The sequence below is a fragment of the Phoxinus phoxinus genome (assembly GCF_949152265.1).
Source record: "Phoxinus phoxinus genome assembly, chromosome: 14".
NCBI lineage: Eukaryota > Metazoa > Chordata > Actinopteri > Cypriniformes > Leuciscidae > Phoxinus > Phoxinus phoxinus.
The window spans coordinates 21,569,898-21,596,439 of record NC_136889.1 but is presented as its reverse complement, the minus strand read 5'-3'; the positions used below and the strand labels follow the sequence as shown (position 1 = coordinate 21,596,439).

At 37.9% G+C, this 26,542-nt stretch overlaps 1 protein-coding gene across 1 annotated transcript in view; it reads left to right on the top strand.

Annotated features, from left to right (window-relative positions):
- The window catches only part of eys (eyes shut homolog), a 271,877-nt gene that overhangs the window by 224,544 nt on the left and 20,791 nt on the right, over positions 1-26,542 (top strand). Inside the window, exons 37-39 of the mRNA XM_079634848.1 lie at positions 3,840-3,990; positions 19,858-19,966; positions 21,781-22,001. Coding sequence (XP_079490974.1) covers positions 3,840-3,990; positions 19,858-19,966; positions 21,781-22,001 — 481 coding nt within the window. The remainder of the gene's footprint in view (positions 1-3,839; positions 3,991-19,857; positions 19,967-21,780; positions 22,002-26,542) is intronic.

Genomic DNA, 26,542 nt, shown 5'->3' with positions numbered 1-26,542 from the left:
TGTTTTCGTTATTTTTTTACCATTTCATTGCTAACATCAGCTATCAGGTTCCCAGACGAATGCAAGCTAATCTTAGTAAAGTATCTTTTATCAGTGCTATCGTTATTCTGTATATTGTACGACATCACTAGCGTAAGGCAAAGTTTACATTGTAGGCTATATCATTTTCTCCGTGAGCAGAGATCAGTTGATGTGACGGAGGTGCGAGGGAGAGGTAGAGGTAGAGGGAAAGGAAAAAATAAAAACAGGGCCGGTCCCAGTGAATTGCGGAGACGCGAAAGGCGAAGCTTGAATTAACGGGTATGTCCCTCTTTGGCTAATGTACTTTCAAGATGGAGGGGCAACATGGCGACCGACATTCGAACCCCCCACCCGTATGTATTTTCAATGGCATATTATACACTCACGAGAATACTTTATTACTTGAACGAAGTAAATATACATTAATGAGCACATATATTTTTGAAAGAACTTAGTGTTTTTAGCTAAGAATAAACTAAAAAAGTTACACAGTGTAGCTTTAAAGCATGCAATACACATTAAAAAAAATACAAAACAAGAGACACTATACAAGAGAGTAATAATCATACACATACACATCTTGTTGGTTGATGGGGTTTTAAATATTATTTGTTAAATATAACAAATAATTGTGTCTGGTTAGTCTCAGTCATTGCATTTGTCAGCATAAGCAGGAATGTGTGATGTCACAAATTGTGGATGGGCCCTTTTTGCGGTTCTGCTGAATATTGTGCTCATAATGATACAGGTTTGAAATATTATCATTCAGTGTGAAGTGCTTTATCAATCATATTGTTTCACTGTCACATTTGCAGTCGGCATTGTTCAAAAGTTCCAAGCTTATTGTAAATGACTAAAATGCAGCCCATATTACATCAGTAGCAGCGGTCTTGGCAATCACCTGACATTTAAATAACCTGATAGGGAGATGAGTCATGTCTATAAATTGTTGGCACTAAAGGCAGAGCTGGATGAAACTGTCATCTTTGAATGAGATTGCTCTTGATGTCAAGTTAGAAAATTCATTTTACTTCCACCCTGTCAGATTAGTCTTGCATATGCAGCTCACCTGACACGGCCAATATGACAGTGTTTATCTCATGTCTCAACCTGTCAGAATCTTCATGAAATTCCTTTCATAGATTAGCCATGTAAAATAAGACAGGGAGCAAGCATTTGGGTTAGCTCTCTCTCGTTCTGCTAGTGACAGATTCATCAATTTTAGAGGCGGGAAACTGACTGATTTAATTAGAGCGTGAATGTGATTAGTTACTTGTTTATTTTGCAGTGGTGAGCAGACTTTTGATCAATGTCAATCTTATCCAAATAATTCCAATTCTTACAGTGTGGTCCTAAAGTCTATACTATAGACAACTATCCTATAGACAACTAGTAAAAACGCTTGCATGCTCAATTTCACATTATTACTTGAATATTTACAGAATATTTCCTCTGTGACTTTTTTTACGTATTTACATGTAATTATTTTGATAAAATTGATTTTATCCAAATAATTTAAATTCTTACAGTGTGGTATAGTATTGTCAGCGTTGTTGCGGCAGAGATTAAACAAAACGTGACTATTATATTATATTAAAACTCGAAAAATTTGAATATCGTGCAAAAGTTAATTTATTTTAGTAATTCAACTTAAAAGGTTAAACTAATATAGACTCATTACATGCAAAGGGAGATATTTCAAGCCTTTATTTGTTATAATTTTGATGATTATGGCTCACAGCTATGAAAACCTTTTCACAATATTCTAATTTTGAATTTGGGGTTTTCATAAGCTGTAAGCCATAATCATCAAAATTATAACAAATGAAGGCTTGAAAAATCTCACTTTGCATGTAATGAGTCTATAATATATATATATATATATATATATATATATATATATATATTTAACCTTTTAAGTTGAATTACTGAAATAAATGCAACTTTTGCACGATATTAAAAAAAATTTAGTTTCACCTGTATATTATATTAGGCTATATTATATTATATTATATTTTACATTACAATGTCACAAATTAATTTTTGATTAGTGGCTTAGAAATAATACAGAATATTTCCTCTTCGTAACTTACGTTTGTTTTAACATCTTTTAACACTTTTTCCATAAAAATAGATAAATCCTTTCGTATTAAAATGTGGCCTCATTGTTTTGGACCACAATGTCTCTCTATGAAACTTGAAGAAAACCAAGCACCACTGGTATCTAATCTGTAATGTAATGATCAATGTCAGTTCAATGTTTTTATATGCCTATCACTAAATGAACCTCCTGCGTCCGAGTGTTTTTCCGCTCTTGGATTGTAGCACTCAGATGTGTAGGTGTGCACCCCAGTTTAAATTTAAGACATAATAAAACCAGAAGACAAACTGAAGCTTGAAGACATGCATCAGAATGCGGGATGATGTTAAGAGTTACACCTGCACCTCATCTGTTCCCTCCCCTCCTAACAAAAGCGTCCCACGAGCACCACGTCAGACACCCGCTGGGCTTCAGTCATCAGCAGACGAGAGGCAGAGCCAATATAACAGGTGACAGGTACTGACAAGAGGATGCACGCTCCGTTAGACCCAGTACAGGGTAACAGGGCCATTGGGACAATAAGGTGTAATTTGTCATTTCCTTACACCCCCATCCCCCCTCCCCTTTACATAAAAAAGAGGAAGAAATACAACTGGAGTTGATGCAGTAGGTGTCAAGTGCATCTGCAATCGCTGGGGTTGTTGCCAGATATGCCACAGCAAGCAGGAAGCTTGACAATATTGTTGTGACTACTCATGCTCAGATGGGAATAAAATAGGCGCTTATTGATTTAGTTGTGTTACCTTGTGCTTCTGTACGCTGTAAACCTTGTGTACTTAATCAGTGTACTTCTATTTACCACTTATTGTTGGCAGGTTTGCAAATAATGAACAAGGAAATAAAAATGGTGAATGTTAATGTATAAATCATGAAAGAAACAATCTAAATAGTCAGACCCAAGAGCATGAATGCAAGTGCGATATTGATATGAATATATTGAAGTGGTAACACTTTACAATAAGGTTTCATTAGTTAGTTAACCAATTTTGTTAACATAAACTAAGAATTGCAATACTTATACAGCATTCATTCTTAGTTAATGTTCATTTTCAAATTTTATTTACTAATACATTATTTAAGTCGAATGTTGTATTTATTAACGTTAGTTAATGCTCTGTGAATTAGCATGAACAAACAATGAACAGCTGGATTTTTATTAACATCAAGTTAATAAATACTGTATCAAATGTATTACTCACGGTCAAGTCATGTTAGCCGGTGCATTAACTAATGTTAATAAATGAAACCTTATTGTGAAGTATTAACAATCAAGTTGGACAGTTTCTTTGTGTATTTTTGCTCCGCAAATGAAAATAGTATCAAATGAAGTCTGCAATCTGCAATACTAGCGTTTCATTCCTGAGTGAATGATTCATTGACGCTCTCATAAAGCCAGTCGCTTGTTTTGTTCTTTTTAATGAATCGGTTGAGCGAATGATTCAATAACTCACACCTAAACTGTGAGTTTGAACACAATAAATCACTAAACAATAAATGTAGAATTATTTTCATAAATATAATATATATATATATATATATTATGTCATACAAATGTTGAAAGAACTAGCATTTGAGTGACTTTACAGAAGGTCAGAGATTTTGTATGACTTGAACATGGTTTCTAGCCCCAAATTAAAACAGGTCATCGCTAAATTTCATGATGATAAGCTCTGAGTGAAAGCTTCCTCATCTCTTTATATTCCTTCTTCCCTTTCAGCTCGGGAGCAAAATTTCGGAGAGCGTTTCCTCCATGTGTTTCTCCAGAATGAAAGACCAGTGGCCAGGCTGGGCTGCAGTGGCGCTCATGTTTTGACCACAGCTGCTCATCAGAATATCAGGAACGATAGCTTGGTGCCAATTACAGTGAGGTGAGAATTGTTTCATTTATTTTTACACCGCAAAAGATCATTTTCTGTAGTGTTTGTCCTGATTTAAAACATTTGAACACTAGTGAAACAAATTAATTAGCTTTAGAAGCTGAACTGTGAAGATATTAAACCTTTTTTTCTTGGTTTAAGCATGAACCTTGCAAAGTTTTTGTATCAATTTACCAAACATGTAAGGAAAATAAACTTTATTTTGAGACATATTCTCTGAAAACAAGACTTAATATCTTGTGCAGTTTTGCTTCTCATAAAAAAGTATCTTAATTTTTATTTATTTTTTGCTGTGAAGAAAGTGTTAAGAAATTATTATTTGTACAAGAAATTATTCTATATTAGCTAATCTGCATTTTACCACTCTAACAGTTTGGATTTAATGGAACACCAAGTTCTTTCATATTACAGCACATTTATTCATGTACCATTTCCTACAGCGATTTTGAATTTTCACACTAGCATACTGTGACTTTGATCAGAAGAATTTTCATATGGATTATTATAATCTCTCGCCAAAGTAGCAAAACCACTAAAAAAAGGATGAGGCCAATAAAATTTTTCCAAAAGTTTTTAATTTGACCTTCATATAAAAACAAGAAAGAAAAAAAGTGAAATCTCTTTTAATCAAAATCAACCTCTGGGAAACTCTGAAGTGTTTGGCTTTTCTTGAAGATTCAGAAGTCAATTTAATGCATGTTTCCTATATGCCAATTTGATATGCTCCCGCAGTATATCACAGCTACAGGTTTTAATATTGAATGCGTTATCATTTATAAATGGCAGCGGCTCTTTTCTGGGCTCTGTGAATCTCATGCTTAGGACTCATGAGTTTTGACATGTGAATGCTGTGGGAGTCACATCAAAGCTGCTTTTTCATATGGCATACTGCTATTAGTCTTTGTTCATTTCATCACCTAATAATAATGCAAATTAACATTTTGAGGGAGCCAGTCACTGCTTGCACATAATTTCACAATTTATATAATGAAATGAACATATATACATATAACCACTCAAATGGAAGATGTATTGTAGGCCACAAACTTGCACAGTTACTATTATGATTTATATTTAGTAAAGATGACCGTGCTTGAATATATTGCAGAAGTAATTTGCATAAGAATTCAAAAGGCTTACATTTCAAGATGCTGTTAATAGAATTGCAATTATTTACTATTAGCATAACTGTATTAAATAATGCGAGTGAATCATAAAATATTAGAATTAGGTTTTTCAATGTGTTCATTTAATGTTTTTTTTGTTGTTTTTTTACGATTCATTGAAAACAAATACACAATCGTGCCTTCTCCAATACTGACTTTGACAGAGCATCTTAAAAATGGCACAGTCATGAAAAACAATATTCTGCATGTGTTCATACAGTAGGGCAAATAGTTTAAAACTATTGCAGATAGAATACAACAATAAATACATTTTGTATTGATTGACAGCCCTATTTAGATTTAACCTGAAATGAATCACTTGTCCTCTCAAAAAGTATAACAAATTTGTATTGGTATTGGTAAATGTTTCATGTTTATAAAACTACAGTGTCTACATGTTTTATGCATCATTCTTATGCTTTGCTTTCATTTATTCAATTACATTTTATCTCAGCCCTGGATGGGTTTAATGAAATCTCTCCAGATGTAATGGTGGTCTCAGAGCACTTAAGCAACATTTTAGTGCATATATTTTTTTTAAACTTTTTTTAGCCAATGCAGTCCAGACCTCGGCCATTAGAGTGCTGATTTCACTTGTATATTTGATGGGTTTCTTGAACAGCTTTTCTCCCATAGGGGATGTGTTTAGATGCCAAGCACTTCTAACTTAACAATCCGACAGCCTGTATCAGTTGTCTCTAGATATTCCTGCTGTCTTGTTTGACTCAGCGGTCTCATCTCTTAGGGCTTGGAGAAGGTTTCTCTCCTTCTGTCACTCGTCTGAGGAAATACTCTCGCTGATGGAATGGAGATATTGTCAGATGTGCCATCTGCACTTTTCTGAATGTCTGCTTTCTTTGTTCTCCATATTCCACAGAATGAGTCGTTCTTTTGACATTCTTTGGCACATCCATGTCCAATAAGATTTTAAATGATGTTGTGAGATACTGTAAAAAATGGTGCATATAATCCTTTAGAAATACCGGATTCAAATGGTACAGAATGAGAAATGAAATGGGGTCATGACATGAGAAATCAAATTTGCCTTGATCTTTCGACATATAAGAGGGCTTCGTACTTTTAAGGCATCCTACAAGTTTCAGAGCTTAAAACGTCCTGCTCATTATAAAACTTTTTTTTTTCAATTATTTAAAAAAGCTACAAAAGCAGCTTGTTTTGATATTGTGGGATCTGTGACATCACACAGGTAAATATATTTGCATATGGCACGACGAAGAGTTTTACATCATCGCACCATTGGCCCCGCCCACTGGCCTTCAGTAGCTTAACGGCTCACATTTGCCTATACCGGATGAGAGCGCCGCGTCAAAAGCAAATAGAACCCATTAAAATCACTGACGCTGTCTACACTGCATACAGTTACAGAAGTTTCTGACTTGAGTCTGTCGACAACAGGACAGATGGAAGAGTGAAAGTAAGTTCGCTTTGGCGCGTCCAGTTTAAACGGCTCATTTGCATCTCTGTACAGACTGCAGAAGGATCCCAGCGGCGAAAACAAGTGGATGGTTTAATGGCATCCCGGATCGCGTCTGAGGATTATGTGTTTTAAAATGCTGTTTTTTCAGCGAGGCACAGTGTAATGGAGAGTTTGGAAAGAGAAACTTTTGTTGAAAGATGAAGCAGTTAACTGTATTGAATCTGAAAGCAGCAGCATCACACATGGATTTCATTATGCTTTCTCTGTAAATTACAGTTTTATATGGATAACGTTTTTAAAACACTTACTCGCGTACAATATCGACGGGGCGTTGATACTGTTTTCTATGCAATGGCGTTAGCCAATCATGTGGCTGTTTACTAACAAGCCTTTAGAGCCGCCCCTTAAAAACAGATCCATTCAGGCAGAGGGTCAGAATGAGGGTTGAAAAGAATAAGTTAACCTCAATGAACATATTAAAATAATTTTAAAAATTCGTGTCATGACCTTAAATGCATTTGACATTCTAGAGCAGGAGCATCAGTGACACTTAAAGAGATATTTCACTAAAATATAAACAATATTTCATCATTTACTCACCATCATGTTGTTTCAAGACTTTTTTTCACTGTGGAGCACAAAAAAAATATTTTTGTCCTTACAATCAAAATCTATAGGGTCCAATGTTGTTTTGGAGCCCCATTGTCCTTCATTGTATAATAAACAAACCATAAAATTAATAACAGTAAACAAAACCGATAACATTTTAAATATCATTCGTAATATCTTCTTTCGTGCTCCCCGGACGAAATAAAGTCAATACAGGTTTGGAACGACGTGATGCAAGTAACATTTTAAATGTGGGGTGACCTATGATCCCAGGTTATTTTTATAAGATTAAAAGGTTAGTGTTGCTAAGCAAAAACAAATGTAAGAAACCAGAAATTAGAGAGTCAATTACAGAGGCTGCATGTGATAACAGTCAGAAAGCGTCTTAAGTATCAAAATTGTAAGTTTATGCAAAATTTCCTCAAAAAGTAGCAAGGTTCAACTGCAAGTTTGACAGGATAAAAAGTGATAAAACTGAAGCAGCAATTGACACAGCGTGGTGTCTGAAGCAGTGAGTGTCTTGAATTGGCCAATATGCACCAGCAACTAAAATCGTTTAACAGGAGTGCAGAATTGCCATTTAAATAACATTAAGATAACAGCAAGTTAAAGACATCATTGCAAACAAATGCACATGCACCATACTGTGCCAACAACTGATGCTGAAGACAACTGGGAGAGATTCGCCTGTTTAAAGCAAAAGTCTTTTGCATTCATAATTGAAAAAGAAAAGGAAATTCTAGAAAAATATTTGACAAATTCCACAAAATAACAAAAAAAATACACTTAGAATCTATATGCAGATTAAAAGATTAACACTTTACTGTAACTGAAGTTGCTGCACACAGTATTATTTACTCCTATATACAAAGCCTAATCTCTTCATCTTTTGGTTGATGATAATCATAATATCCTGATATATCTTCATCTCCATATACAGTATATGTACCCTGTCCCTGACCTCCGAGCACTGACGTGAGAGTCTAATCTCCTCCTCCTGTCAGACGGTGAGAATAAACCGGGCATTGTCGATATCAATAATTCTGCCTCTTGATTTTTGAGGTCATCTCTCTGGGTCTGCTTGAGCCGTGAAGATCTGATGAGATCACGCGTTGCATGGTACTGGATCAAGGTCAGCCAAGTGGAACTTAAACAGAATCTTAATGCAGCCGGAAGAAGCGTGGCACCTTTCATTAGAGGAGAGAGTCTGAATGTCACGTGATTTAATTATTCTTTTTAATTACCGTAAATGAGTTGGCGTTTTTATGTGTGTGCTGTGCGTGAGTTTTGGGGCTATGCGTGTGCATTCATGGCTAGAAGCACATAGACATCCAGTTATAATTAATGGGTTTGGCTATTCTAGATACATCTGTGCAGAAAATCAATCATACAGCTGTGCAATCTCATAGACAAGCATGAGCCATTTTGTTTCAGCTTTACAATCACCTGAGGTGCATCTAGAAATGATTTACTTAGTCCGGTGTGGAAAATCCTGACTGGCCTGCATAAAGCCCAGACCTGAACCACCTTTGGGATGAATCGGAATGATCACTGCCTGACCTCTTGTGTCTGAATGGGAGCAAATCCCTGCAGCCATGTTAACATCAAGTGTAAAGCAAAGGAGCACTGTAAAAAAAAGATTAGTTGACTCAACTTAACTAAGTCAAGTCATCTTGTTTCTTTGACTGAGTTAATTTGAGTCAACTTATAGTGTCAAGTTTATTACACTTCAAAACACGAATTGATGCATAAACTTGACACTATAAGTTGACTCAAATTAACTCAGTCAAAGAAACAAGATGACTTGACTTAGTTAAGTTAAGTCAACTAATCTTTTTTTACAGTGAGGGTTAACTCCATATATGTTTTTAATTAAATGCTCCACAATCATGAACAAGTGAAGGTTTTTTTTATCTTAAACCTGTTGTGGGGATTCCCATCATCTCAGGTTTTGCATTGCCTCTGTGTAAAGGGTGACATTTGAAAAATCAGGCTCTGGAGAAAGTAACGTGAATCATTGGCCACTGATGATATACTGAAGAGCAGTACAGCGAGTTTGAGATGCTTAGGTCTGTGTCAACGGTCCGTTTGGCGAATGTTCTTCAGCACTTGAGACGTCAATGTTTATAGCAGCTGTTGAAAAACCTGTTGAAGAATGATTGAAAACCTTGTCAATTGTCTCAGTTAATGGAAACGTGTCACGCTGCATCATTACTTATGGATCACTTGTATATTTATCATCAAGCTGGATGGTACAAAGCACCCGCAGCAATAAAATTAAATTTAGCATGCCTTTTACAGTTCAACTGCTGAATATGATTTGAATTGGAAAGAAATTGGAACGATGATTTATGTAATCGCTTCAAATAATGCGTTTTCCTTCTTTTCAAGTTTGAAATACCCACAAACATGTGGTAATGCCTTAAACATAATACGAATCAGTGTTTGAAATCCCACCAGTAGAAATGTTAGTTAAACATTTTTTGAGAAAAACAGCTTATACTCTATACGTCACATTGTGATATAAGTGATGTTTTTTGAAAATGTAAAAATGCAGAAAGTTTTCTGTGATGGGTAGGTTTTGGGGGAGTTTTATTGTAAGTGGATAGAATATACAGTTTGTAGAGTATAAAACCCATAATGTCTGTATGTGTGCGTGCGTGTGTTTGTGTAAATAAAAAGAATTGACTCAACCCTGTATAAAGTACAGTTAAAAATCAAAAAAAGTTAAAATTGTTTTTACTTGTGGTTCATTCATCACAGTGCGGAAGGTCAAGTTGAGTGCATTGCTTTGTTGGATACAGTATCCCACGCAGTGAGCTCTGCTCTAACTTGAACCATTTTGTCAAATGCAGTTCATCCAGTATTACATTCATGCAGGAACTCTAGTGTACAGAGCACTGTATAATGCTATGAGTAAGTATGTGCCTCACTGTACATACGTTATGCATTTGATTACCAGCCATATAACAATGTAGTGGGGGGAAATTAAAAAAATAATAATAATCCAGCGGATAATAAATGTTGACTATATTTATAACAGCATCTTCACTTGGAGCTATCGATTAAAGAGAACTTCTGTTAGCCACTTGTGTGCAGCTTACAGACTTTATGGTGTTTATTATGTGTGCATGTTTTAATTTCAGAGGTATCGCAAGTGAGTCACTCTATTATGGTGTTCATTTTGTTCTGTTCTATCTTGCCCTTTTGTGTTTACTGGCCCATGATGCACAGTTGTGTTCTGCGTGACACTGTGCCACTGTGACAAGCAAATTTCCCCTCAGGGATCAATACATTTCTATCTTATCTGATCTTACTCAGCTCACATAAATTCATATCAAGTGACAAGTGGATGAGTCGACTCGACTGCGCAATATACCACCGCTTCCCCCGCTTCAAGAAAAGATGGAAGAAATACTTTAGTCCAAAGTTTTTGATCAGTCTTCTTAAACTGCTGATCTAGATTTCAGACATCAAAGCCCGCATCTGAGTTTTAAAGAAGTCTGAAACTTACACCTCATTCTCCCTCTCTCCCATTTCTGGGAATAACATTCTGTTGTGAATGTTTGATGTATTCAATTCACTTGAAGAACAATCTTTTATTCATACGTTGATCTTATTAATTCATACTTTGTGAACACAGTTTGACTGTGCTGTTTCTGAGCAGTTCGGCCCTCCTCTTCTTGTTTCCGCCTGCTGGAGTCTTCCTTTGGCTTTTTTTGGCTTTTTTTGAATAGATATACAGCAAATAAGCAGTACTGTCGTCTTTTTTTAAAACGCATACTATTAGCAGTCGATATGCTGTGCACACTGCTTTTAAGGTTACCCGTTTAATGTGGTCTGTTGATCTTGCATATGTATTTCTGGAGGCTTTTCAATGTTGAGTTTGCTTCAGTCTGGTGTAGTACTGGTTTGCGCAGCACACAGGTTAAATTAGGTTAAAAGCTTGCGGTGGTGACTTCTTGTTTACCGTGTGAGTTCCTCCTAGTCTGTTGCCTGTGTATGTATGCCTGCATATATTGCCAGATGCTTCTGCTGCGATTGGCGTTCAACCAAGTCTGCTGTGTGAGTCATTTCTGTTAACACAAAGCCAAAGGTCAACAAGCGTGAGCCGCTGCATTACACAGCATTGTGTCCTGTCCTTTATTACACATGAACTTTTCATTCCCTTGCACATATTATTATTTAAATGTATGCCATTTATTCCTGGGGAAACACTGCTGGTTTTTCTTGGAGAGAAAAAGGAAGCAAGTCTTAATGTGGCTGCTCTGTGGATCAATGCATTAGATCTGCAGATATTTTTGCTTCTTTTTCTGTTTATTTCCCAAGCAACTGCTGAGACCCCATGTTGGTGCTGTATATTTTGTCCCCCCAGTTGTTGAATTTGGTTTTTACTTTGCTTATGGTATTATATTTAAGACCATAAAATTATTCTGAATATGAAATACGTCAACAACAAGGCAAGAACGTACTCAAAATTTGGAGGAGTTAGTTCCTAAAAAATATATATATATATATTTGCTGCTGTGAACATTGCTCAACAATTGCAGGTGGCATCAGGAGGAAGGACATTTTAAAGGGGTTTTTTTGTAGTGCAAGATGAGTCATTTTTTTTCTATTTTCCTAAAGAGATTGGCTGCGCTTCAATTCATGTTGTCCCTACACAAGTGTACGCTGCCTCCTACACATCAATCTGTATGAGTCCACTTCATCCATCCATTCATATATATATACACACATGCACACACGCACGCACACACACACACATGCACAGTACATACATACATACATGATATATATGTCAGAGTTTCTATGTGCTGAGATTATGACCCATCATATTGCCGCTTAAATATATACTAATACATGTACAAGTCTTCTCACTGTAATCACCATATTTTCAATACAGCTGTTCTCCAAATGTTTCTTTCATGCAGCTTTGAAAATATACCAGCTTTCTGAGAGTAATATTTGTGTCTGGCAGGCTGTCAGCATTGTTATTTTTAATCAGGAAAGTAGTCAGACTCCTCATCTGGAGCAGCTTCTCAAAGCCGTAGGGCGTGCCTGTAATTTGGGTCTGGAAGATCAGCTGGAGACATGACTAAGAACACAGGCTGCCCAAAATAACTGAAGCCATTCGAGTGAGCTTGTTATGCAAAAAAATGTGTTGACACTTTAATGCAGGAAAGTCAGTGCAGCTGGTTGAGTGAGTCTGAGGGGCTGCGCCTGTCTTTATCGGCTCCCTCGGTGGGGGTGATCAAGGGATGCGTGTTATCTGCCACCGGCCTTTGACGCGTCTGCGTGGCTCTCAAAAAGCATGCATGTGGGAACAAAGCTCTTCAAGTCTACATTCATCTTAGGTTGCTTATGATGACAGAGTCCGTTTGAGCTATTGATATGTTTTGGACAATGTGAGAGAGAAAAAATATCAATGAGTGGCAGCAATTTATTGTGACTCTAAATGGCTCTCATTCAGATGAGGAGGAAAAACAAGTCGAAGTGGATGCATGGATGAATGCAAGAACCGGTTTAATAGCCCTTAATCAGCATAAACATATATTTATCTGTACATTATCTGTGGGCCAACAAAGAACTGGGTGGGTGGATGGTGGGTTGATGGTGCTTAGATTATCTACCATCATCGCTTGTTGTTATTGCTGTTCCTGTTGGACTTGCAATGTGGCATGAACTAAAAGTCATATTTCTTATTTCTAGCTTTGTTTTCACGTCCACTAATAAAGAAGCAGCAGTGTGTGCGTGCGTGCGGCTGCAGGTCTGCAGCTTCATGATGTTTTACTGCCATCTGTTGCCAGTACTTTATACATATTTTGTAGTTGGAGCAATAGAGGCTATGCGATGCTCCACGTCTTCCAGCATCCATTAGTGAACAGTAGCATGAACTGCAATTATATTCAGCTCGAAGATTTCATAGTTGCTGAACGGCAGCACTTGTGTGATGTCATGATGTTGCATCATGTCTGAGTGAGTCAATGTAAACCCTGTGAGCCAATCATTTTAATAGAATATAAAGATTAAAGAAACCACTTTTTTTTTTTTTAAATAAGGCTTTTTTGTAGTATAGAGTGCAACGGTGCCACCACTTTTTTAGTGGCGCTAAAGTATTTTTTCCATTTATTTTTCCCATAGGGATTTTTTTTTTAAGTCTTCGTTAAAGAGTTACAAGGCATTAACTAAGCCAATCAGAGGAGAATAACAACTATATATATATATATATATATATATATATATATATATATATATATATATATATAATACAAAGATTTAAGTATTTTGAGAGCGTAGAGAGACCGACTCGATCTCGTGGGCGGAGCTAGCAAGATCTTATGGCGCGTGTTGCTTTTTTCAACTCTGATTAGTGTAATTTCTGTAAAGCATCATGGGTAATGTAGTTTTTCACCAGTGTTAAACACGATTATTTAAAGCTGCAGTCCGTCGTTTTTCCTCTTTGTCGCCATCTCTGTTAGAAATCTGCAATTGCAGTTATTCGCGGAATTATTAACTGTGCGTGGGTAGTAAATCGGCATGAAACAGCGCGGATGAACACAATGTATTGAGGAGAACTTGTCGCTGCCGCGTCGCTGTGGATACTGTACTGTCATCAGCAATCTCAGAGTATACTTTTTGAAAGTGTCAACATTAGAATTTTCATCGGAAAATGTCATCTGAACAAGTAAGAAACATTCACTTTTGTTCTGACCAAATTTGGGGGGTGGGGGAAGCATTGCAGTAGCTATATCATGCTGATTAAATCTAACGATTGCTTATATCACGTCAAAACGTGAAAAATATATTTTTTCTGTAGCCACTCTGAAGTCTGAAGTCTTTGGGTTTTACAACTGGTGAATCTCCAGTTGTCACTGGTGATTGTCGCTTTAAACTTTCGGGATCCGCCATACCAAGTGCTAAGCTAAATCTCCACCATCATCCACACACGCTAGCCGGGGACTCCTTCTCTATGTGTACAGAAGTGATGTAATGACGCAAAGACATGCTCGAAATTCCCGCGGAAATCCACCAGTACCACTGGAATTAAAATCATTATTACAAGCTTACCGTTTTGAATCGAGGCAAGGCAAGCAGATCGTTTTGAACACTGGCTGGTTACGTTTTTTTTCAAAAATGTCTTTTTTGATATTTTTAAACCCAAAAAAGTGCCGGACTGCAGCTTTAAAAAACAATGAAATAATGCGTGCTGGCGTCTTCAACAGAAGGAAATACCATCGATTATCAACCTCTTAGCTCATAGTAAGGCTGTCTTTAAAGGTTTACAAGTTAGCATTCAAAATCTGTTTTATCATGGAGAAAATTAATGTACTTGCACTCTATCGGTGGAGGAACTAGCAACCTAAACAAATGGCAACATGACAAAAACCATATAGAACAACACCTTAGCAACTGCATGACAACCACCCACAACACCCTATCATTGTGGTGGTCAGTTTTGATTTAACTGTCATTTAACGGAATAAATAATTGACAACAAGAAGAAAATGGTGTTTATTTTGGGTTATAAAATTTTGATGAGGCTTATTTTATGCCTGACACACGGCTGATCTCAGGCTGGGATACACACGTGCAAAAAATGACTATGCTGTGCTAGTGTACATTGCTGGTACACTCAGAAATACAAAATTTCCCCTCAGTTTTGATTGCCCTGGGCTGCGTTTCCCAAAATCATGTACGCCTAAGTTGATTGTAGAGACCATTGGGGGCAATCGTTCTACGATCAACTTAAGCTTAAGATGCTTTTGGGAAAGACAGCCCTGGTCACATTATTTGATTTGAATTATGATCACTCATATCAAGATTCACAGTTTATTCATGTAATTTCATGCTAAATGTATTTCTGTCCAGTTCTAATAAGTTTGTCCATGGTTTTTAAAATGACCCCCACAAGGAAATTTGGGCCGAACATATCAAAATACTTGATTTGCTACTTACGATTTCTAATCGCCAGTGGTATGTAATTATTATTGTTTGCCCCTGGACTTTTGTGTTACTTACGGTCTTGAGTGCCAAGTTGTAGTCCTTTTAGAATGTGTATGACGTCATTGACATTTTAAAAGACTTTGACTCCAAAAAATCTTACACCCAGCAATGTGTCATTTCTTTGCATCTTTTTCGAATACAACATTCAAATTACTAGACAAAAAATTATATCCTGAGAAAAGTGGATTTTGAGGGGTATAGCTCCATAGACCTCCATTAATTTTGCATTCGTCTTGTGAGCGCCCTCATATGGAACCAGAGTGGAACTGCAACCAGTTCAGAAGCCGGAAGTTTACTGAGAGTGGCAGTTCTCCCCTTATTAGACATTCTCTGATATAGCCCTTGTGTTTGTCTTGTTGCTTTCTCGGTTGTTGTACATGTAATGATCTTTTTTTTTTTGTTCCGTGTTACAAATTGCATATGCCCCTGAGTGCGAAATGAGTCATTAATTGTATCTCCCCAGAAAAGTAATTTTGTTTATTTTATTTTTAAATATGCACAAATGTGTATATATATATAATTTTATATAATATTTATTTTAAAAAATATATATATTGTATATAATAATTTTTATATGTTTTCTTAGCAGTAGAGAGAAAAAACATGTATTTTGTAACATATTGTTTATTTGGAATACACTACTGTTCAAAAGTATACGGTCTGTTTTTTTGTCAGTGTCAGTTGCGTTTATGGAGGGACAGAAATCTCTCAGATTTCATCAAAAATAGCTTAATTTGTGGTCCGGGTTTAGAATGTCATGAGGGTGAGTAATTAATGACAGAATTTTCATTTTTGGTTACACTAACCCTTTAAATTTATCAAAAGTGACAGTAAGGAAAAACTTATACATTGTTAAAAAACTTAACTGCTTTCTACTGTGATGTTAAGTTTCTTGAGCAGCAAATCAGCAGATTAGAATGATTTCTGAAGGATCTTCACTTAAGTCTGGATAATTATGCTAATGATTCAGGAATAAATCACAAGAATAAATGACATTTTACAATATATTAAAATCGAAAACAGTTTTTATAAATTGTAATAATATTTTAACATAATAACTGTGTTACTGTATTTTAATCAAATAAATGCATCCTCTGTGAACATAAGAGGCTGTAAAAGTCTTGCCAACCCAAAACTTTTGAACGGTATAGTGTATATACTTTGTGCTTTTTGAGAAATAAATGTTTTCCATTAAAGTAAACGGATAATAAGATCTGACTGAGACTCCCACATGACATGATTGTGCCCTTTCTCTCTCTGTAAATATCCAGTGTGCTCATTCTGTTCCCTCAGGACTGTATCCACGTGTCCACAAGAGCTCATCAGAAAGAATGACACCAGCGCCCAGTTAGATCATCACAGACATGCTCAGCCACAGCACTGCACTAGATGTTCCTTTAGATCTTTTTAATATGAGCCTAGAGAAATATTAGCTGTCTTTGCCATTTGGTAGCATGGAGCTATTTAAGACTGTGTCATCTGCCGCACTTTATAAAAAGTGACATCTAAATCTTTTTAAACTTCATATTTGCATTGTCCAGCATATATGCAGTGACTCTCTCTCTCTCTCTTTCTCTTTCTCTCTCTCTCTCTCTCTCTCTCTCTCTCTCTCTGTTGCGTGTCGTTCACTTTAAATGGACAAACCCCTGTAGATCTCAGTGGGTGCCATTTAACTGCTGTGTCTAGAGAAGAAAGCGGTAACAGTGAGCTGGGAAACAGTTTAGTTTTAAACACAATTGCCCACAATATTGCTTGAAAATAACACGCGATTGGTTGGTTAAAAATATTTAAAGAGATTGTCCCGCCCCCAATCTCACACTTTTTGGTTGAGCCAATATTATGTCTTCAGTTGTATGGATGATATATAACTTTTGTGTTAAGAAGGTCATATAGATTTGGAGCAACATGAGGTTAAAGGGGTCATGACATGTTTTTTTTTATTTTATTATTATGTTCCCTTAGGTGCAATTATAGTATTACTATAGTTTTTTTTACAAAAAACTTTTAAAATGTAGTGATTTATGACCTTTTCCCACCCTGTTTCTCATCCTCAGAGTCAAACAGTCTGTTTTGGGGTTGTTTCCCCTTTAAGAGTTCCATGTTAACGCCCACTGTTATGATTGGCTAACGTCAGTGCCTATGCATCAATTATTAACGCCCCCAGCCAGAACATTTGCGGATTCAGCGTATTTAAAAAGTAGTTTAAAGTTTTAAATACATTACTTACAGTTTGCGTCGTCGTTGTTGAGGCCAGAATAGTCGACACGGACTTATCTTTGAGCAACAGTTTTCTGGCAAAGCCAGCATCATTTTGGGATTTGTTCTCAAAACAGTCATCCTTCAAATGTATAGAACAAACGCTTAAACTAACACTGCCGTGACTGAGACGTCCGCAAAAAATAAAGTGCATCCATTTTTCCCTGACGACTGGATCTTTCGCAGCGTATTCACAGATGTTGTTTGTCCACAGCCAGGAACAGCACATCTGTGGCATCGTCATTTCCCTGTACACAGACCCACTCGCTGTCCGTCGACTGAACACTTGAGAGGCGCGCAGCGCGCGGGCGCGACAATGATACGAAATGAGCGTAGTTGTCTTGCGCTTAAAGCGTAGTTGTCTTTTGCCGGAGGCGGTCATATGCAAACGCTGGTACGTCACTTCGTACCGTGACGTCACTTCTTACCATGGATCCAGAACGAGCTGTATTTAGAGCTTGATTAAATAAATGATTCGTTTATAATGGGGAGGACGTCTTAAGCTATGAAACTTGCAGGACGTTTTAATGGTATAAAGACCTCTTATATACCAAAAGATCAAGGCAAATTTGGTTTCTCATGTCATGACCCCTTTAAGTAATGTCATTGTTGTGTGAAAACTGCCCCTTTAACCAAATTGAGATTAATTTAAAGATTTATTTTCAACTGTCTTTAGTTTATAATGTTGCTGTTTGAGCGTGAAAAAGGTCTGCAAAGTTACAAAGCACAAAGTCACTCCATAGGGAGTTATTCTCTATATCAGTAAGCATCGTTTCTGAACTCCCTCGATAGTTCTCTTGGGGTACACGTCACAACATTCCTCATTTAAAGAATTCCCATCCACGGCACACGCCGTGTGTCGGCGTGTGCCGTGAAAAAGAAAAAGTGTTCTTTTTTTTAACAAACGCACCCAAAGCCGCTAAACCAATCATATCACACTGATCCACTGGACCAATCAGAGCACACTGAGCTTTGCGGAAGGAGGGGCTTCACAGAGACAGGAACTGAACAGTGCTGCGTTTCCCAAAAGCATCATAAGCCTAAGTTGATCATATAACCATTGCCACCAATTTGGGAAACGCAGCCCAGAACGTTACTAACAGACTGGGAAGAGAGGTGCTGCAACAATGTAAAATATGTGAATATGTTGTTGTTTTTTAGTTTTAGGTTTTTTTTTACATTTAAGAATGAAAACCTATTCTAGTAAACCCCAAAAACAAAATCAAGACTTTGTAAAGGGGCATAATATAGACTCTTTAAAATAATCAAATGTTACTGCATGCGCCTGCATTTGCTACCAATGCTGAAATCATCATATCATATAGGACACATTGAACCTGATGAGAAGTCTCTATAAATGCTAACAGCTGTCCAATGCACCTAAAGTGATTATCGAGCCATGATTAAAATAATTAGTACTTCATAACATCTCGCTACTTGGACTAATACCAGAATATTAAAGTCATTGCAGGAGCCTTGGCAAACAATCAAATCAGCTCGTGTCCTTATGTTCAGGATTCATCAGAAATACTGGTTCGGCGACGGGCTGTCAGTCACATTGAATTTCCTTCTCGTAGTCCCAATTGGGCATTAATTTGTCAATCTGTATGCATAGCGACTCTCATAACTTCCCCAGTGTTGTAATTAGTGCTACCTGAAGTTGTAGGGCTTTGATTGCCTTCAGGGAGGTGTCCTGCAAGGCTGTTTCAAATTAGCATGAGGGCAATCGCCCTGATTGCTCGCATCTGGTCATTAAAGGAGAGGGGACTTTTCACCCCCTCTTGCCCTGAACCCAACATGGACTGAAATCAAAAGCTGATGCTTGAATAAGCAAGCCTCAAGTTTTTCATGTGCCTGAAAGAACTGATTGGACAACGAGAAAATCCATGCCTTTTGCCAATTACATGTATTTTTCAGTGAGGGTGGTGGTTTTTACAGAATAACTGTTGGATCACGTCAAGCCACAGTTGAAAGCTCTGTACGGGAGATTGCTGAGACACTCGGCACCTTTTACTGTTGCGTTAGGTTCCTGAAATGGATTATTTTTCAGCCCGTGAGCAGGGAGGAGCTGTCTTGTGATATTTTGAGATGATTGAGAAGATATATTGCTTTACTAGTAAAATGGGAAAGGATGGATACAGAACACACGCCTGGAAGATGAATATTTTTCCTGTGTGTGAAGGAGTTTGAGATTTCCGAGAGTGGCCTATAGTAGCAGCCCAGAACTCCCCTCACCAATTTGTGTAGTTTTTATGCTTAAATGGATTTATTGTGAATGCTGCATGATCTAATGAGATTTTCCTTCCTTCCTCCCATGCCCTTTTTCTGTCTTACTCTCTCACTCTTGATCTGTATTCTCTCCTCTCTGTCTCTCTCTTTTAGATATGCATTGCCATCTCGTGACAATGGCCGGCTCTGTATCATTGAAATAGCTGTTGATAATGGAACTGCTAATCGGCAGCAGCAATACGTGGATGAGCCTGTGTCAGAGGTAAACCTGCTACTACACATTCAATCATTTGAATGACTGTGTCAGTCTATATTTTATCTATGAATTATCTGATTTACTTGAACCATTCTACTGTAATTTTACCACTTTTTTTATTGTAGTTAAATTATAAATGGATGGATGGATGGATGGATGGAGGGACGAACGGATGGATGGACGGATAGTCGGACGACGGATGGATGGATGGACGGATGGATGGATGGATGGATGGAGGGACAGATGGATGGAGGGACAGATGGATGGATGGATGGAGGGACGAACGGATGGATGGACGGATAGTCGGACGACGGATGGATGGATGGACGGATGGATGGATGGATGGATGGATGGAGGGACAGATGGATGGATGGATGGAGGGACGAACGGATGGATGGACGGATAGTCGGACGACGGATGGATGGATGGAGGGACAGATGGATGGATGGATGGAGGGACGAACGGATGGATGGACAGATAGTCGGACGACGGATGGATGGATGGATGGACGGATGGATGGATGGATGGATGGATGGAGGGACAGATGGATGGATGGATGGAGGGACGAACGGATGGATGGACGGATAGTCGGACGACGGATGGATGGATGGAGGGACAGATGGATGGATGGATGGAGGGACGAACGGATGGATGGACGGATAGTCGGACGACGGATGGATGGATGGATGGATGGATGGAGGGACAGACGGATGGATGGACGGATAGTCGGACGGATGGATGGACGGACGGATGGATGTTAGTTGGATGGACGGATGGATGGAGGGACGGACGGATGGATGGACGGATAGTCGGACGGATGGATGGACGGACGGATGGATGTTAGTTGGATGGATGTTAGTTGGATGGATGATAGTTGGACGATAGTTAGTTAGTTAGTTAGTTAGTTAGTTAGTTAGTTAGTTAGCAGTCATGTAGGTTATTATGCCATTATTTTTGTAACGAAGGCACCTCATTCTTTTTGAGAGCTAGTGTAATAATATTTCTTGAAAAAATGAAGTTTGATCATTCAATCACGTTAAATAATTGGTTCATGTTTGCATCCTAATTGATGAGTACCTCAGAGAGAGCTGTGCTGTAATAATCAGACACTTTCAACAGACTATGAGTCTTAATCAGAATATAATGGCTTCACAAATCCATTTATAGAGCTTCATAAACATAAAGAAGACTCCAGGCTTTTATTAAGAACTGTTGTTTGTGGGAATGTCTGCAAAAGTGGCAAGAAGATGACGACAAACTTTGAATGTTGTTTTTTAAAGCCTAGTTTAAAAGTTTAAGGTTAGTTTTATGTCTGAAGGTTATATAGTCCTTGTGTAGTTTAAATACATGGACTGTTTGAAAGCAATATAGGCCTAAGGATAGAGAAAATGAAGAAGAAGAAAAAAACCATAGGAAATTAAAATGTCTGTCTTAGGTTTTTTCTTCTACATTTTATAATGTTAAAATAAAAACATTTATTTAAAATTGTAAATATTTGATAATATCACAGTTTTACTTTTATTTTTGATCAATTAAATTCAGACTGGGTGAGCATAAGAGACTTCTTTCATAAAGCGTTTTGAGAACTTTTGAACAATAGTGTACACTGAAAAAAATTACTAATTAATTACAAATAAACGATAACCCATTGAATTGAATGCATTTTACAACATACTTCAGTAATCTTTGTTTAATTTTCTAACTTTGAATTTATTTTCAGAGCACTTTAAAGCACAGGCTAATCTAACATGATTATCTTTAGCTAGAAAAAATCATCATTATTTTTAACATATGTCTCATTTCTTCCTCCCAACACTCAGGTGGTGTTCGGCCCCACGTTTCTTGGTGGCGTTCCATCCCTCTCAGAGCTGCACCACAACAGTGGGAATGTCTCTGGATTCATCGGCTGCATACGTGAACTGCAGATGGGCTCCAAAGAGCTGCATGTGGTGGGGGAAGCTATCAGAGGCCAAAATATTCACAACTGTGACGCCACAGTCTGCCAGCATCAACCCTGCCGCAATGGAGGAACCTGTCTCGGGTATGATTTCACTTTTTCCTTTTTTTGAAACTCTATTGGAGGTAGAACCATCTCAACTTTCAATGGCTGCATTCTGCGAATAGTGTTTTCAAAGTGTCTGTTAAAACAATATTCAGATGAAAATGACTGTAATTGGATGTTTCTCAATAAAGGACTGGTGAGAGGTAGACAACGTGACCGGAGGAGTTCCTCACTGTACGCGCAGATGTCATACTCATCAATCAGCATTCTTTCACAAGCATCTCTTAAGCTTTCAATATTTGGCATACATGCAATTTTCTACTAAATTTTGTGCTTTTGCCAGGGCGCAGAGTTTGTAAATATTGTCAATGATATGCGGATGCTGTGAAGATGCTCACTTGAGTTTTAAATAGCGGTAATCAGAGGCTTGATTGCAGGGACGGGAGTGATGTGTGAATGTGCTTTTTGTTCCACCACAGGCAGCGTTTTTGTGTTGCCTACAACCAATAGTTTACAAATGCACTTTATTTGAGTTTCATATTTACTTTTCTATGTTAAAAGCATGTTTTGATTAGGGTGGGAATCTTTAAGCTTGTCTCGATTCTGTTAGTTTCCTTAAAGGAGCATTTCACCCGTGGGAACATTAATCTTTATTAAAAGTGGGTCATATATGTAGTCGAAATGTAAAATAATTTTCGAATAATTTTCGAAAGACAAAGTAACTTTAGGGAGCATTTGTATGAAAGACAACAATTCCCACAATGCACCACATTGCAAAGCTCCGCAAGCCACTCCCACTAATCAGAGAAATAACTCTTCCGTCTATAAAGCTAGCTAACCACCAGAGCTTGAAATTAATTTCACACAAACATTAAAGTTCATTGGCGAACTCATTAGTGAATTACTCCTCGTTTGTATTTCTTTCGAAATGGTGAATTATTGCATGGTACCGGGATGTTCAGTCAGAACATATGCGGTGCGGAACTATGATGATTCACAACACAAACGTCTGTGTCCTTGTCTGATTCAGAGATTTCGTCCAGGAGAAATTGGCATCATTGAAATTCTTTGCAGCAGACGGACTCTATCTCTATGTCCGTATGCGCACAGGCACCACCAGTCCGGGCTTCTCGTCCGCGATAGGCAGGTCTTCTGCCTCGGCTGCACTCTGCAGAAGCCGCCGGCGCCTCCTGTTCCTCCATCAGCCTCACCTGCTCTTCGCTATATTGCGGCTCATACAGATAGCCACGAACATCTGTTTACACCTTAACTAACACATTTTCTGCGGGAAACCCTACACAATAGCATAAAGAACAAAAACCTAGGAGGTTGAATAGGCTAAATTAACATAAGCCAGCGAGTCCAACAAGTTACCGGTAAGCTAGTTCACCAAGCTCCCGATCTCATTCCACAACACTGAATCCATTGAGTTCTTCCTCGGTGTTGCTTCTGAACAACTCCGCCAACTAGAGCGCCCTCTCGCGGCTGTAGACGGTAATGTTTTCTCTTGGTTCATCTCAGTCAGTATTGAATTCATTTTGATATATTAGTCGCACCTGACTATAAGTCGCAGGACTAGCAAACCTATGAAAAAACTTATAGTCTGGAAAATACGGTACACATGATCACAAACTCAAACGCGAAAGTGAATGGCAAGCATGCATTCAAAAGCGATTTCTGTATAGTAACGTAGCATTTGAATTGCATTTTTAGTAGCCTATCATAGTTGTACTGGTGCTAAAAAGTATTGCGGTACTAAAATTGATTTTGGTACAATATAGTAATTTTGCAAATGTCTGTACCTGATCACAATGACAATGTGCTTCTCTTCTGTAGATGAAGTGTACAAACATGTCAAAAGATGAATTTGTCAACAAGACCACCTAAAGAGTTTTATTTTTTTCTAGTTTCATCTAATGAGATATTTATTACAAATCCATGTAAATGTCAGTGTTGAAAATCCCTTTTGCTCAGCTGAACGTGTGCTTGACCACAGCAGCTCGAGCACAGGCACTCAGCGCACGTTCAGGGACTCTGTCTGACAGCCGTGGAGCGGTTTTCCTAAAGGACTACAGAGAACTGGCTCTGAATTTAAACCTAAACGCTTCTAAACACTGAGATAAGGTGCCATTTACCCTTGTTGTGAACAAACCTGATTCATTCCTTATACTGTATAAGCAGAAAAGAATATTACAATAAATAGAGGACTTTAGTTTGGAATAACGAATAAAGGCTGGAATAGACTCCACAACTTTTAAAATTGGAACAGATTTCAAACCTCTAGGCATCATACGACTTTGTAAATGGTTAGAGAGGAAAAACTTGGCATTCTACAATAAATGACTGAGGATCACACACTTTCAGACTTGCGTGTGCTTCGACGCTAGCAGATGCATGACGAATGAAAATGTGTTCTAAAATCGTCGCATAATATCAACCATTTTTGATAATCTCCAACTGGATGGAAGTCAAAGTCTGAAGATAAAAATTGAGTCTGTGCCCATCACAGGCCCCCCAATGATGATCTCAAGCCCCAAGAGATGATCTAAATGATGAGTATTATCATCCTTATTAGGCTACTTTTATTAATAAATTAATATTACAATTTATTTGCCCCGCAATAGTTACATAGCGCATCATCGCATAACCGACTCGCTGAGATGCTAATAAAAGTACTCCTCGTTTAAAAAACGTGTTGTTTAACACTAAATACTTCTCTTTTAATTTTTTTTTAAGATAATAATTTAAGACAATTTTATGCCATTATCAGAACATGATGAAGTAGATTCAGCTCTTGATGTTGCTGTTTTATATGGGTGTTCCAGTTTAAACATGCAGGCTTGTATATAGTGGCGTTCGTATTTCTCGTTCTAAACTCATCTCAGAAAAGTCTGTTTCACTAAAATGCTCTGTGAATATAAATATATATATATATATCGTGGGGCATTATCCCCATCACTGACCTTTATGTGATGAGCCATTGAGCAGTCCAGACTCGACATTTGGTTTGTGTGTGAATGGTCTTTTTCTGTGGTGATGACTGTCCTTTCTTTTATCTTCTCCTCCAGGTTTCCTGTAAACAAATCAGCGGAGTATTCTCTTTGATCACACAGGCTTCTTTTGATATGCTGGTTAGATATCTTGTACATAATCATTCATTTTTAGTCTGAAAGGCAGCTGCTTTTATTTTCATTTGCAAAGTCACATGCATAGTACTTAGCCTCTGCGTCGAGAACGGAATAACAGTCCACGTTTATTTTAAAAGGGTAAAACTAGCTGCACTCGTGTGAGGCAGATAATAGTCCTGGAAGATGTCCTAATGGTAATCCCAGTTAGCTGAGGCGAGTGAAGGCGAGCGTGTTTGACACAAAGAATGGGCTTTTTCCCCAAGCCAGCAGCTGACGTTAGCAGGCTAGTTTCTCTCAACAGATGGTTCTTAAACATATCCCTGCTTTCCTTGCATTTGCTTCCGCTCAGAGTCATTTCTCTCTCTGTTGTCATATCCCAAAACTGTATTTCACCTCAGATGTCCTCATCCATTTTCTCTCTCATCCATTTAAACTTTCAGAAAACGTATGACTGTGGATATGGGCCTGATGTGGGCATTCAAAGTACCTGGCTTCCTGTTTTAAGTCTCCTTACTAGTGTTGGGTTCTGACAGTGATTCATGGCTTTAACGGTTGTAATCCTTTGACTTTGAGACAGATTCTCCCCACCTCCACCGGGTAACGGCTAGAGCATGTGGAGGGCAGGAGCGAACAGCTGTACATCAGCCGTTCATTTCATTCCCGTAAAGCGACATCATTCACCTCGCTGTCGAGCTGAGCACTAAACTCTTTTACTGAGTGTGTCACGCCCGCCCAAGTGTATAATCGAGTGCTTGGCCCACTAAACAGGCAATCCAGCACGTTTGGAGGACCAGCCTCTCCATTTTGGGTCTCCGGTGAGCCGTGGCCTCATGTCGCGTTTACAGATCTTTGAATTTAAAATGCTGTCTTTGGTCAGTACTGTTAAAAATATCTGGGTTTATTAATACTATCAGATGACTGGTTACACTGAATGCAAACTGGAAGTCGGAGACTCTTTTTGTCTGCTTCTCTGGATGCGCCCTTATTTAAAAAGACATGGAGAACACTTACCTTGTTAAATTATTCATACATGTTTGCTTCCAGAAGCTCACTTTAGTTGCAGCCGAAATGGTCAGTGGTGATGGTAGCTTATTATATCTGCTGGGAGACGTGTGCGTCAGGACTCGGTTTAGTGAGATGTGTTTAGCCGCGTTTTCAGAACATTACATTTTTAGTGGTTTTTGTCTTTCTTTTGCTTTGTAGCATTGACCTCTGGTTCACTTCCATTCTAACCAAACACAGACAAATGTTCTTGGTTTTTAGTCTCTTGACTGCCTTACATAATGCCCATTGGTCAAATAAGCATCTTTATATAACTGAATGCAGGATGACCTCTGTGAACCGTATTAGCAACAGTGTCTTTCTAAGAGATGTACCAAGTATGATACCAGGGTTACATTTTTGTTAAATGACTCATGTTGCAATGCAGTGAGTGGTGTCTAATTAACATTT